This window comes from Hemitrygon akajei, chromosome 5, assembly GCF_048418815.1.
Source record: "Hemitrygon akajei chromosome 5, sHemAka1.3, whole genome shotgun sequence".
In the NCBI taxonomy this organism is placed as follows: domain Eukaryota; kingdom Metazoa; phylum Chordata; class Chondrichthyes; order Myliobatiformes; family Dasyatidae; genus Hemitrygon; species Hemitrygon akajei.
Genome location: NC_133128.1, coordinates 70,512,359 through 70,527,826, shown reverse-complemented (window position 1 = coordinate 70,527,826; position 15,468 = coordinate 70,512,359). Strand labels below are relative to the sequence as shown.

The 15,468-nt window shown below is 42.0% G+C and overlaps 1 protein-coding gene across 7 annotated transcripts in view; it reads left to right on the top strand.

The window, feature by feature from the left end:
• The window catches only part of usp16 (ubiquitin specific peptidase 16), a 62,314-nt gene that overhangs the window by 201 nt on the left and 46,645 nt on the right, over positions 1–15,468 (top strand). For 4 of the 7 annotated variants that reach the window (XM_073045706.1, XM_073045709.1, XM_073045704.1 and 1 more), the window contains exon 2: positions 10,611–10,700. The exons of 2 other annotated variants lie outside the window; for them this stretch is intronic. In XM_073045706.1, the coding sequence (XP_072901807.1) occupies positions 10,640–10,700 (61 nt within the window). In that variant the 5' untranslated portion in view covers positions 10,611–10,639. Of the gene's footprint in view, positions 1–45; positions 218–10,610; positions 10,701–15,468 lie in introns of those variants that run through there. One more of the 7 variants, XM_073045708.1, reaches the window with a different exon arrangement.

Sequence of the window (15,468 nt, the reverse complement as noted above, 5' to 3'; positions counted from 1 at the left end):
GCCCCGCAGTGACAGAGTGTCGTGCATCAGCCTACTGCACATGTGTACGCATTTAAACCGGTAGGAGCAGCCGAGAACGCTGTTGTCGATCTGATTTGACCAAGTCTTACCTTTTAAAGAAGTTTCATTCCGATTGCTTAGTTGGATACAACTCATGGTATTAGTATTCAAAGTGAACCGCAGATGCTGGAAATCTGAAATTTAAAAAAATGAACAGGTAGGAAATTAGGGAATACAGGCCCCAAGTGAGTTTGACGTCAGTGATAAGGAAAATACTCGAATATATTGCAGGTCTCTTAACGAAATGGTTCAATTCTTAAGAAAGCTTAATTATTTAAAAAATCATTATATAAGAGCTCTATTATTTCTGCTAAAAATGGTCGATGGGTGTAGGCAGGTTATAAATGGCTCGGCACGGACTAAATGAGCCGAAGGGCCTGTTCCTGTGCTGTACTTTTCTATGACTCTAAAATGTTCAGTTCCTAGTTAGTGCTAAAGCGAAGGAAGATGCGGCTGGTTCACCCGCCTGCGCTCCCTGGTAAGTTTTAGGAGAGCCAGTTCGTTCACTTGTGATTGTTGATTGGGTTCAGAGTGAGTCCATTTTATTGACTCGTAATTGACGGTTGATTCCATTTAGAATGGTAACCTGCACCCTGGATGACTGGAATTACTCCCTGTACAGCAACGTTATTACATAGGGGTTGCTCACTGCCTGATGTGATGATATTTACTTTGTTTTGTAGCTGCCTGTAAGAAGACGAACCTCAAAGTTGTATAAAATACACACACTTTGATAATAAATGTACATTGACTTTGACTTTATGCCAATTGTTCTCAACAATGGGCTTGTGGGGTGATGATGGGGTATGCATTGAGTTTATGTCAGAATCAGGTTTGTTATCACTGTCTTTTATGATGTGAATTTATAAAACAAAATTACTATAAATTACAACATAGAAACATGAAAATCTACAGCACATTACAAGCCCTTTGGCCCACAATGTTATGCCAACCATGTAACCTACTCTAAAAATTGCCTAGAATTTCCCTACTGCATAACCCTCTATTTTTCTAAGCTCCATGTGCCTATCTAAGAGGCTCTTAAAAGACCCTATTGTATCCATCTCTTTCACCATTGCTGGCAGTGCATTCCATACACTCACCATTCTCTGTGGAAAAACTTAACTCTGATATCCCCCTTGCACCTACTTCCAAGCACCTTAAAACTATATCCCCACATTGAACCCTTTTCAGCTGTGGGAAGAAGCCCCTGGCTATCCAACAATCAATGCCTCTGATTATCTTGTACACCTCTATCAGGTCATCTCTCATCCTCTTTTGCTCCAAGGAAAAAAGGCCCAGTTCACTCAACCTATTCTCATAAGGCATACACCCCAATCCAGGCAATATCTTTGTAAATCTCCTCTGCACTCTAATGTAGGCTAGCTGGTGGTGCAATGGCATTAGCACCGGACTCCGGAGCGAAGGTTCCCGAGTTCGAATCCAAGTCAGGCCACCCCCGAGCATGCTTTCCATCCATGCCGGGTGGAGCATCGAGTTAGCCGCTCAGCCTCATAAAGAAAGCAACAAGGGTCGAGTCAGGAATGTTCATATCATGACTTGGTTAATCTGAAAGGAGACCAATCCTGACACCACGTGCCAGAAAAATGGCTGACTGACTGGTGCGACCAGCTAAAAAAAACTAATGTATCCACATTCTTCCTGTAATGAAGTGACCAGAAGTGACACTCCAGGTTGGGTCTAACTAAGGTCTTAAATAGCTGTAACATTGCCTCATGGCTCTTGAACTCAATCTCATAGTTGATGAAGGCCAACACACTATACACCTTCTTAACAACACTGTCAACCTGCGCAGCAGTTTTGAGTGTCCTGTTGACATGGACCCCAAGATCTCGCTGGTCCTCCACACTGCCAAGAGTCTTGCCATTAATATTGTATTCTGTCTTCAAATTTGACCTACCAAAATGAAGTACTTCACACTCACCTGGTTTGAACTCCATCTGCCACTTCTCAGCCCAGTTTTGCATCCTATCCATGTACCGCTGTAACCTCTGCCAATCCTCCAGACTATTCACAACACCCCCAACTTTTGGATCACCATTAAACTTACTAACCAACCCTTCTACTTCCTCATCCAGGTCATTTATAAAAAATCACAAAGAGGAGGGATCCCAGAACAGATCCCTGCAGAACACCACTGGTCACCAATCTCCATGCAGAATATGAACCATCCACAACCAATCTTTGCCTTCTGTGGGCAAGCCAATTCTGGGTCCACGAAGCAATGTCTCCTTGGAACCCATGCCTCCTTACTTTCTGAATGAGCTTTGCATGGGGAACCTTATCAAATGACTTACTGAAAACCATATACACTACATAAACTGCTCAACCTTCATCAATCTGTTTTGTTACATCCTCAAAGAATTCAATCAGGCTTGTAAGGCATGACCTGTCCTTGACAAAGCTATACTGACTATCCCTAATCAGATTATGTCTCTCCAAATGCTCATAAATCCTGCCTGTCAGGATCTTCAACAACTTGCCCACCACTGAAGTCAGACTCACTGGTCTCTTAATTTCCTGGGTTATGTCTACTCCCTTTGTTTGAACAAGGGAACAACATTTGCAACCTTCCAATCCTCTGGTACTTCTCCAGTTCCTATTGATGATGTAAAAATCATCACCAGAGGCTCATAAATCTCCTCCCTTGCTTCTCGCATTAGCCTGGGGTATATCTCATCCAGTCCCAGTGATTTATCTAACTTATACCTTTCAAAAGCTCCAGCAGATTCTCTTTCATAAGTTCTGTTCACTCAAGTTTTTCAGTCTGCTGTAAGACATCTGCACAATTGCCAATGTCCTTTTCACTGGTGAATACTGAATTAAAGTATTAATTAAGTACCTCTGCTACCTCCTCTGGCTCCGTACACATGTTTCCACTCTCACTACTGATGAGGCTGTTCTCATAGATCATTCAGAATCTGATGGCCAAGAAGAAAAAGTAGTTTCTAAATGTTAAATTTGAGTCTCCAGGCTCATGTACTTCCTTCCTGATGGTAATAGTGAGAAGAGGACATGCCCTGATAGTGAGGATCTTCAGTGATAGATGCCTCCTCCTTGAGGTACTGCCTCTTGCAGATGTCCTCAATAGTGGAGGGGGTTTTGCCAGTGCTGGTATTGGCTGAGTCTATAACCCTCTGCAGCCTCTTGCAATCCTGTGCATTGGAGCTTCCGAATCATGCTGTGATGCAACCAGTCAGCATGCTATCCACTGTAAATTTGCAAAAGTCTGGTGATGCACCAAATCTCCTCAACCTCCTACTGAAGTAGAGCCACTGCACAATGGCAAATATCAGAGAGTCCAAATGCATTACAGGAAGTGATGCAGCATATTAAATAACATGCTGTTGTATCAGAATTTTGTTTTTCAGATACTGCTAACCTGTAATAAAGAAGAGGTAGAGTGATGCTTAGAAAATAAAGAATAGATTCATTAAGGAGTAATGAAAATAAAATTATGATATTTTAAGATTGTTGCAAACAGATTATCCAAGTTGGAACACTTAATAGAACACATAGTAGAAATGAAGAGTATTTGTTAAATGGTGCGATATTACATAGTGTTGATTTTCAAAGGTTCTTATTAAGTTGCTGAAAGCCAGTATGCAGACTCATCATCCTGCCTTGTGTAGCTGGATCCTGGACTGCCTGTCAGATCGCTGGCAGGTGGTAAGAGTGGGCTCCCTCACCTCTGCCCCTCTGACCCGCAACACAGGTGCTCCTCAGGGCTGTGTACTATGCCCCCTCCTTTACTCTCTGTATACCCATGACTGTGTCACCACTCACAGCTCCAAAATGCTAATTAAATTTGCTGATGATACTACAATGATTGGCCTAATCTCAAATAATAACGAGGCAGCCTACAGAGAAGGAAGTCATCGCCCTGACACAGCGATGTCAAGAAAGCAACCTCTCCCTCAATGTCGCAAAATCAAAGGAGCTGGTTGTGGATTACAGGAGGAATGGAGACAGGCTAACCTCTATTGACATCAACGGATCTGAGATTGAGAGGGTGAACAGCTTTAAGTTCCTTGGCATTAACATCACTGAGGATCTCGCGTGGTCTGTACATACCGGCTGTGTGGTGAAAAAGGCACAACAGCACCTCTTTCACCTCAGACAGTTGAAGAACATTGGTATGGGCCCCAAATCCTAAGAACTTTCTACAGGGGCACAATTGAGAGCATCCTGACTGGCTGCATCACTGCCTGATATGGGAACTGTACCTCCCTTAATTGCAGGATTCTGCAGAGAGTGGTGCAGATAGCTCAGTGCTTCTGTAGATGTGAACTTAACACTATTCAGGACATTTACAAAGACAGGTGTGCAAAAAGGGCCCGAAAGATCATTGGGGACTCGAGTCACCCCAACCACAATCTATTCAAGCTGTTAACCATCTGGGAAATGGTACTGCAGCATAAAAGCCAGGACCAAAAGGCTCCAGGACAGCTTTTTCCACCAGGCCATCAGACTAATTAATTCATGCTGACACAACTGTATTTCTATGTTATGTTGTTGTACATACTATTTATTATAAATTACTATAAATTAAACATTTAGAGGGAGACATAACGTAAAGATTTTTGCTCATGTATTTGAAGGATGTAAGAAATAAACTCAATTCAATTCATGTGATTAAGAGGAGAAATTGATTGTTAGCTTTTACTATGAGGGGATATGAATACGGGAGCAAGCAAGTCTTTTTGCAGTTGCCCTTGAAACTTCACATGGCGCATTGTGGATGGTTTTGACATCCTTGCCTTAGAGAATAGTGCAGTAAAGATTCACTGGACTTGTTCCAGAGATGGCAGGTTTGTCATGTGAAGGGAGATTGAGTAGATTATTTTCTACTCTGGTGTTTAGAAGAATAAGTGGCTATCTCAATGGAACAAAATAATTCTTCAAAGGTCTTGGCAGGCTGATATTAGGATGATTCTCTGGAATGGAGGTTCTAGGACTGGGGAGCATAGCCTCATGGGGGTTGCCCATTCAGTACTGAGATAAGTTCTCCACTTCAGTGGAGTGAATCTTTGGACAGCTCTGTCAGAGAAAATTGTGGAGGCTCAGTTACTGAGTATACTCATGGGTTGATTTATGGTATTTATTCAGGAAGTGGTCATCAGTCACGATTTTTCTGAATAGGCTAACACTGCTTTTTCTTTACTCTTGTGTTCTTGTTTTCCACAAGTCAACAGCATTTGATGTAGAAAAACAGGTCATTGACCTTAAATATTAAGTTGTCATCAGAATCATTTAAACCTGATAATCACTTGATTATTTTACTAAATGTCTTAAAGGAGCCCCCACCTTTTGACAAGTTGTCAGTAGGTGATGGCAAAGAACATTATTCAAAAGGTATACAATAAACCGGCTTCTCTCTCCAAATATATTTTTATTGTCTGTAATTACCTTATCATTGACAAGCAGTTGTTGCAATTCTGGGATAGGGATTTAGTGAGGAATCCATCTCTGAAGTTCTCTAAGACTTATTGGAGAAGGATATCTGAGGTACTTAGACAACCTAAGTACAAGGAGGTGAGCATAAGGAAGCTAAATAATTACGATGCTGATAATGTGAACTGAACAGTTTGGTTTGATAATCATTCGTCAGAGCTGGTGGTTGACTTGATTTTTAAATATTTTTCTTCACTGAATTTTTTTTAATGTTTTCAGATTTTCTTTTACTTTAAGCATTTGAATAACTTTCTCTTGTTCAAGCAGAATTAACAACAAACAAGTGTTGCCTTGAGATGGTGCTTTGTAAAAGTATTCAGCCCCCAATCCTTTGTTCACATAAATGTTACAACCAGGGATCTTGATCAATTTAACTGAGATTTTTTATTTGTGGATCCTTTTTTTCACATTAGAGAAAAAAACAGGGAAAATTGTGATGCATGGAAATCTTAAAAATTCAAAAACTGAAATGTCAGCAGTTCGAAAGTATTCACCCCCCCACCCCCCATCCTGCTTTGCTCAGTACTTAGTTGAACCACTTCTTGCAGCTATTACAGCAGTAGTCTTTTTGGATAAATCTCTATTAACTTTGTACAACGTGATGGAGCAAGATTTGCCCATTCCTCCTTGCAAAATTGCTTAAGGAGTGCCAGTTTAGTTGGGGAGTGGCAGTAGACAGCAATCGCGAGTTCTTGCCAGAGATATTTGATCGGGTTAAGATTAGAACTCCGACTGGGCCTCTCAAGGACATCAATTTTCTTCATTCGCTGTCACTCCATGGGCTGCTGTGGCAGTGTGCTCTGGGTCGTTGTCCTGCTGAAAGAGTAACTTCCCCAGTTTAAGCTTTCTGGCAGGTTTTTATCCAGGATATCCCTGTATTTAGCAGCACTCATCTTCCCATCAATCCTGACCAGATTTCCAGTGCCTGCTGCTGAAAAGCATCCCCTGTAGCATGGTGTTATCTCCACCATACTTTACAGTAGAGATGGTGTTACATGGCTAATATGCAGTATTAGATTTACACCACACATACCACTAAGTTTAAGCCAAAAAGTTACGCTTTAGTCTCATCTGACCACAAGACTTTTTCCCCCAGCTTCTAAGTGATGTCTTGCAAAGTCTTTATGGGCAAGGATATATTTTTTAAGCCAGGGTTTTTCCTTGCTACTCTTCCATAAATACCTTTTTTTTAATCAAGGCCATAGAGATTGTGGAGCCATGAATTTTATCTACAGTTGCAACTGTTGGCATCTCAGTAGCCTCTTTTACAAGTCCCATTGTCCGGTGACTAAGGTTAGGGGGGCAGCCTGACCTAGAGAGTGTGGCTGTGGTTTCATATTTTTCCACTTTTTCACAATGGACTGCACTGAGCTCCGAGGTATGTTCAGTGCCTTTGGGATGGTTTTGTACCCTTCTCAAGATTTGTGCTTCTCTATTGCATTTCCCTGACTTGCCTTGAATGCTCTTTTGTCTTCCTTTTGGTTTTGTCTGTTGAAAATCTATCATATTGTTTGGCCTTACAGAGAGAGGGGGCATTTATTCAGATGATCCTCCAATTTTCTACATCACCAAATTGGGTGAGTTGGTAAGGTAATAGTATATTGCACTTGAGGAGAGTGAGTTGCTCTACATGTAGCCAATCACACATTTTATTTTAAAAAGCCCTGCTAGCTCTTCCCCTCTGCGGCTCTGGCTGTTGCACACGAGCACACAAAAGGGGAAAAAACAACTTTTAAAAAAGCTGCTAGCTCCTGCCCTCTGCTCCTGAGATCGCAGAGGAAACAGAATCATTGTAATAGTAAGGGTTTCAGCTATAAGGTTGGGTTGGGAAGGGGGGGTGAATGAGGCTGAACTTTTTGTTTGAAAGAAAGTTGAGATTTGATTGAGTTGTGCAAGGTGGGCTCAGAAGGAGTGAGGAGGAGCTGTTTCCATTAGATGGTTTGAGGAGAGCAGATGAGTAGAGATATATATGTTGGTAATATAGAGTCATAGCATACTAGAATACAGAAATAGGCCTTTGCTTATTAGTGCATGCTGACCGGAGATTCTGTCTCGTACTACCTACCTGCATCCAGACCATAACCCTGCATACTCCTCCCATCCATGTATCTGTTGAAGTTTCTCTTAAATGTTACTATTGAACCCACATCTACCACGTCTGCTGGCAGCTCATTCCTCATTCGCATTACCCTCTGGGTGAAGGAGTTTCCCCTCAGATTCCCCTTAAATGTTTCATCTTTTACCCTAAACCTATGATGTCTAGTTCTACTCTCACCCAACCTGAGGGGGGGAAGCCTACATGCATTCTCCTGATCTACACCTTTCATAATTTTGTATACATCTATAAAATCTCCGCTATTTTCCTGCACTCCAGGGAATAAAGTTCTCATCTATTCAACATTTTCCTTTAACTCGGGTCTCCAAGTCCCGACAACATCCTTGTAAGTAATTGTGTAGGTAGGTGACCAGAGCTGCACACAATACTCTTAAATTTTGTCTCACCAACATCCAGTACTTTGTCAACATAACATCCCACTCCCATACTCAGTACCTTGATTTATTAAAGCAGGATACTAAAATCTCTTCATAACCCTATTTACTTGTGATGCCACCTTCAAATTTTAAATCTGTAATCCCAGGTCCCTTTGTTCTACTGTACACTGCATTCACAGTTTAAGACTTACCCTGTTTTGTCCTCATGAAGTGCAACTCCTCACAATTGTCTGCATTAAATTCCATCGGCCTTTTTTTAAATTTAAGCCCATTTTCCCAGCTGGATAGCACAAAGATCGGGGGCTTAGTGGACAGTGAGAAAACTACAAGCTTTAACAGCCTTTTTTGCTGTCCACTATGCTCCTAATATTTGTGTCATCCTCAAATTTGCTGGTTGCATTTATCATGTTATAATCTGAATCCTACAGATGATAAATAACAAGAAGACCCAGCACTGATACCTGTGGCACTCCACTGGTCACAGGAGTCCAAACAGAGAGACCACCATCTACTATTATTCTCTGGCTTCTGCCAGTAATCCAATGTTGGATACAGTTGGCTGCTTCATCCCACATCTCATTGAACCTTCTGGGTTAGCCTGCCATGCGGGACTTTTTTTTTAAAAGGCCTTGCTAAAATCCACCACCTTTCCTTCAACAACCTTCTTGTTTACCTCGGAAACTTCCTTAGAAAATTCTCAAGATTGGTTAGATATGATCTACCATTCACAAAGCCATGTTGACTGTTTCTAATCACATCCTGCCTATCTAAATACTTATCCTGCCCCTTAGAATGATTTTGAAAAATTTACCCATTATTGGTGTCAGGCTCACCAGCCTGCAATTTCTTGGTGTACTCATTGAGGTTTTCTTGAACAACGTTCCGGCAGCTCGTCCTATGGCTAAGGATATCTCTACCAGGGCTCCTGTGATATGATGGTGGGGGAGCAAGGCAGTATGGTTATTGGAAATGTGAAATAAAACAGAAAATTTTGGAACACCAAGTCAGATATCATCTGGGGAAGGAGATGGTTAAGGCTTCAAGTCAAACTTCTGATAAAAGTTCATTGGCCTGAAATGTTACCTCTGCTTCCCTTTCCAAAGGTATTGCCTGAAGGAAAGTGAGGCAAATCCTTTTTGTAGATGGATTTTAATTGGGAACTGGCTACCTACAGAGGCAGGATCACTGAGACTTCTGAAAAGGAAATTACAGTATATAAGTGCTTGAGGGAAAATAAATTCAGTGTAACAGTGGAGTTGGACTGCAAGGATAACTTCACAAGAGTCAAAGTTGACTTGATCTGCCTTCTCTGCTGTGACTATTTTGTTAACTCTACACTTGTTCTGTGGTGGGATTCTAACAAAGTACCAAATGGATCACAACCACATAGGTTGGTCCAGCAAGCAGATACCATAGATTGTGATCTATTTGGTTACAATCAAATAAATTGTCCAACCAAAATTTTCACCAGGTACTGAAATAGTTTATAACCGAATAATTATGACCAAATAGACTGCAACCAAAGTTTTCACAGCTGTTTTTAAATAGCAACACAGCAGTTCTTGTTCCCTGATTTCCATCCAGTATTCAAAGCTAGAACTCTTTTTTCCCCCCTCTCAGACAAAAGAGGAGCATGCCAAAAATTCACCCTTTGTCTTCAAGTTGATAAAAGTTCTAAATAGCTGTAATATCCTGCTGACTACACTGATGGATTCTGGTGTTTATATCCAGGGTTCTTTTAGAAGTCAGGAAAGAGGCACAAGATTTGTTGCTTCACAATTGTTTTATTAAGAGTTGATAGAACAGGAACAGACAGTGGGGGAGTGGGCTCTACTTGGTGATGGAGACAAAGGAACAAAGATGGTACCTAGCGTACAACAGCCACTTTTATACCACAGAGTTTAGAAAAATTCCATTCAAAGCTGTGGATAAGTGGCAGCCAATTAGAAAGTACTCATTTGAACACTGCCATACCAAGTTAACTAATGAGAGACCACTTATTCAAGTAATGCAGATTAAAGAAACTTCAAGAGCTTTCCAGTATTATACTTTCTATAGTCACTAGAGGCGTGTTAAACTAGTGTGCATGTAACTTGCTGCCCGTTACACCACGGGCATTTAGGGCAGCAATGAAGGAGCTACACATGTATGTATAAGAACTACTTAAAATACAAGCATATAATTGTTAAACTGCAAAGAAAATAACAAACTGTTTAAGAATGAAACAGTCAGTTTTATTGTTCTGATATAATGAAAATTGTTTTAGTTAGAAAAAATATTAATTTAAAAATTGTTAAAATAAATAGTTGAAAACATAAAAGTACGTTTAAAAAACCTTACTTTTCCATAATCTCCCATTCATAAATGAGGATTCCAATTTCTTCACAGAATGGAGACAAGTGATAGACATAGCAACATCTTGAGTTGTTTATTTTGGGATTCCAGCAGGATCAGAAAGTGTAAGCAGTTGATTGTTATCGGTCCCCTTTGCAACCTGGTTACAGATAGTTTAATTCAGCCGATTACCTTCAGTTGTGCATTTTTTCAGATGCTTTGTCTTACAAGTTTTTATTTTTTTTAAGGTTACTGAAACCTAGTAAACAGCATTGGAATGGGGAAGAAGAAGGAAAGACTGAGTTCTGCTCAGGATGATGAGGCATCTGATAATAATGGTAATAAAACGCTTTGTTTCATAGAACAGTACAGGTCCTTTGGCTCACAATGTTCTGCCAACCTTTTAATCTACTCAAAATCAAACACTTCCCTCCCCCCATTTTGCTTTCATCTATGTACCTATCTGATAGTCTCAAAAGTCCCTAATGCACCTGCTCTACCAACAGACCTGGCAATGTATTCAGTCCACGTACCACTCCCCGATACTTTTCTCCACTTACCTTCTAATTACAATTATGCCCTCTCATATTAGCCATATTATGCTGCTCTGGGAAGAAAGGCACTCTCTCTGCTTCTTATCATCTTAATGACCTCTAATCAAGACATGCTTTCTAATCCAGGCAGCATCCCAATATAGCTCCTCTGCGCCCCCTCTCTCAAACTTCCACATCCTTCCTATATGAGGTGACCAGAACTGAACACAGTACCCCACGTGTGGTCTAAACAGAGTTTTATAGGGTTGCAATATTACCTCGTGGCTCCTGAATTCAGTCTCCCGACTAATGAAGGTCAACACACAATACGCCGCCTTAACCATCCTATCAACTTGTACGGCAACTTTGAGGGATCTACAGACATGGACCACAAGATCCTTCTGCTTCTCCACGCTGCTAAGAATCTGCCATCAGCCTTGTACTCTGCCTTCAGGCTTTACCTTCCAAAATGAATCACTTCACACTTTTCAGCATTGAACTCCATTCCATCTGCCAGTTTTCAGCCCAGCTCAGCATCCTATCAATGTCATGTTGTAACACACAATAACCTTTTACATTATCCACAACACCACCAGTCTTTGTGTCATCTGCAAACTTACTAACCCACCCTTCCACTTCTTCATCTAAGTCATTTATAAAAATCACAAAGAGCAGGGATCCCTCACAGAACTTTGAGGGAACCACTAGTCACTGACCTTCAGACAGAATACATTCCATCTACTACAAATCTCTTTCTTCTGTGGGCAAGCCAATTCTGAATCCACGCAGCCAAGTTTCCATGGATCCCATGCCTTCTAATTTTCTAAGTATGCCTACCATGGGGAACCTTATTGAACACCTTACTAAAATCCTTATATACCACACCTACTGATCCTCCTTCAGCAATTTATTTGGTCACGTCCTCAAAGAGTTCAGCTAGGCTTGTGAGGCATGACTTGCCCCTCACAAAACCATGCTGTTCTATCCCTAATCAGATTATGCTTCTCCAAATGCTCGTAAATCCTGTCTCTAAGAATCCTCCCAAATAGTTTGCCCACCACTGATGTGTAACAGGTCTGTAATTCCCAGGGTTATTCCTATTACCTTTCTGAACAAAGACTTTAGATTTAGAAATACAGCATGGTAGCAGGGCCTTCTGGCTCAGCGAGCATGTGCCACCCAATGACAAATTAACCTACTGATCCATTCATCTTTGGAATATAGGAGGAAACCAGAGCACCTGGAGGAAACACACGTGGTCACAGGGACAATGTACAAACTTACAGAAAGTGGTGGATTTGGACCGGGTTCCTGGAGTTGTAATAGCATTATGCTAACCACAGGAAATAACCCCCCCCAATCTTCTGGTACTACTCTCATGGGCAGTGAGGATGCAAGGATAATTTCTAAAGGTGCAGCGATCTTTTTCCCTTGCATCCTGTAGTATCCAGTCATATGCTGATCTCATATTCGTAAAGGTCCCTCTATCTTACTCACAGGCTTTCTCATGTTGCCTTAAGCTCTTTCATGATTACCTTATAGCTCTCGAACCCTGTCTGATCTTTTCTTCCTAAACCTTAAGTATGCTTCCTTTTTCTTGACTATAAGTTCTACTTTTCTTGTCAACCATGTTTCCTTCACCCAACCATCCTTTCCCTGCCTCACAGGAACAAGCCAATCCAGAACCCCATGCGAGTGCTCCCTAAGCAGCCTCTGTGGTTTATTTCTCTGAGTTACATCTGCCCCACATTCATCTGCCAAATCATCCTTTTCTTACCCTCAATGGCTCATGGTACAGAGATTACTACATTTGAGGTCCTGCCTTTTAGCTTCCTACCTAGCTCCTCCCTATATTCACTCTGCAGGACTTCATCCCTTTTCATCCCTATATTGTTGGTACAAATATGTTCCATAACTTCTGGCTGCTGTCCCTCCCCATTAAAAGTGCTGAGGACTTGATGTGAGGCCCTGGTACCTGGGAGACTTCATACCACTCAAATTTCTTACCACAGGAGCCTAGGTTGTACCTCATCAGGCCCTGTCAACTTACTCTAATACCACCTTTCTAATGGTAACTTGTTCCAGATTTTCCAGGTCAAATGTATTTCTCCTCAGTGAATGAAGATGTGAAATATTTATTTAGGAACTCACCTGCGTTTTGTGACTCCATTTTATTCTCAAGGGTTCTACTCTTTCCTTGGTTACTTTTTTATGTTTAATCTATTTACATTATATTTTGCGATTTTTTAAAAAGTAATTTTTCCTTCTGGTGTTCCTGTATGTTTTTAAATGCTCTCCTAAGCATTCTATGCTCCAATTCGGCCTTTCCATTTTCAGTTCTCTATTACCAGCACCATACTCCCTTTCAGCTCTTGATATCCTGTAACATCAAAGGTTCCTTAGACTTGCTGTCCTTGGGGGAATTTATTGGCCTTGAAGTTTTTCTACCTTCACTTCTGATTGACTTCCAGTTCAGAGTCGCTGCTCCTGATCTACTTTTGCCAGATTTTGTCATATTTAGTTTGGCCTTCCCCTAATTCAGGATCTAAATCTCTGAGTCATCCGTATCCTTTTCTCATAACTGCATTGAAGCTTTACAGTTACAGTCACCATGACCTTCTACTGTCACTATCTCACCCTATATTCCCAAAGATTAGATCTAGCACTGCCCTTTTGTTGGACAGAATGTACGCTGACTCCAAAAGTCTCGCCTCAATCCACTTGAATAATTCCACCCTCTCTGAATCCTCTCATGCTAATGTGATCCCATTTAATATTGGGGGAGTTGAAAACCTGTTATAGTAACCTTATTCTTACATTGTATACTTTGTTAAGTCATGCTCTCTCCTCATTAATACCATCAGGGAGGATAGGCAGGAGCATGAAGACCTACAGTAAGCATTTTAGTAACATAGTCTTCCCCTCAGTCATCAGGTTTTTGAACAGTCCATGAACACCAGCTCAGAATTCTTTTGAAAAGGAAACACGAGGAAATCTGCAGATGCTGGAAATTCAAACAACACACAAAATGCTGGTGGAACGCAGCAGGCCAGGCAGCATCTATAGGAAGAAGCACTGTCGACGTTTCGGGCCGAGACCCTTCGTCAGGACTAACTGAAAGGAAAGATAGTAAGAGATTTGAAAGTAGGAGCGGGAGGGGGGGAAATACGAAATGATAGGAGAAGACCGGAGGGGGTGGGGTGAAGTTGAGAGCCGGAAAGGTGAATGGCAAAAGGGATACAGAGCTGAAGGGAAAGGATCATGGGACGGGAGGCCTAGGGAGAAAGAAAGGGGGAGGGGAGCACCAGAGGGAGATGGAGAACAGGCAGAGTGATGGGATGAGACAGAGGAAAAAAATAGGAGGGGGGAAAAGCTAAATATATCAGGGATGGGGTAAGAAGGGGAGGAGGGGCATTAATGGAAGTTAGAGAAGTCAATGTTCATGCTATCAGGTTGGAGGCTACCCAGACGGTATATAAGGTGTTGTTCCTCCAACCTGAGTGTGGCTTCATCTTGACAGTAGAGGAGGCCATGGATAGACATATCAGAATGGGACGTGGAATTAAAATGTGTGGCCACTGGGAGATCCTGCTTTCTCTGGCGGTCAGAGCGTAGGTGTTCAGCAAAACGGTCTCCCAGTCTGCGTCGGGTCTCACCAATATATAAAAGGCCACTCCGGGAGCACCAGACGCAGTATACCACACCAGCCGACTCACAGGTGAAGTGTTGCCTCACCTGGAAGGACTGTCTGGGGCCCTGAATGGCGGTGAGGGAGGAATTGTAAGGGCAGGTGTAGCTCTTGTTCCGCTTACAAGGATAAGTGCCAGGAGGGAGATCGGTGAGAAGGGATGGGGGGGGACACGAATGGCCAAGGGAGTCACGTAGGGAGCGATCCTGCGGAAAGCTGGGGGGGGGGGGGGGGGGGGGAGGGAAAGATGTGCTTGGTAGTGGGATCCCGTTGGAGGTGGGCCCGTCCCATGATCCTTTCCCTTCTCCAGCTCTGTATCCCTTTTGCCAATCACCTTTCCAGCTCTCAGCTTCACCCCACCCCCTCCGGTCTTCTCCTATCATTTTGCATTTGCCCCTCCCCCTCCTACTTTCAAATCTCTTACTATCTTTCCTTTCAGTTAGTCCTGACGAAGAGTCTCGGCCCAAAATGTCGACAGTGCTTCTTCCTATAGATGCTTGTTGGCCTGCTGTGTTCCACTAGCATTTTGTGTGTGTTGCTCAGAATTCTTTTGTACTCTTTATTTACTTGTTATTACTTATGGTAATTTTTAAGTTGAAGTTCAGGTTTACTTGTCATACAACCATACACGAATTCCCATAAATCAAGACAAATACTGGGTTACTGTAGGGCCAAGGTGCAAAACACAGTACCAACAGTCATACACAGCACATATAAGGCAACAACAGTAAAATAGTCACACAACAAAGTATAGTCCAAGTTCCTGAGCCCATAAATGTTGCAGCAGTCTGCAATCAAACACTCTACATCTTGTCTTCTGCCAAGCAAATACTGAAGGGCTGCACTGACTGCAACACAAACACCGCGCCACACCCACTCCGCCTC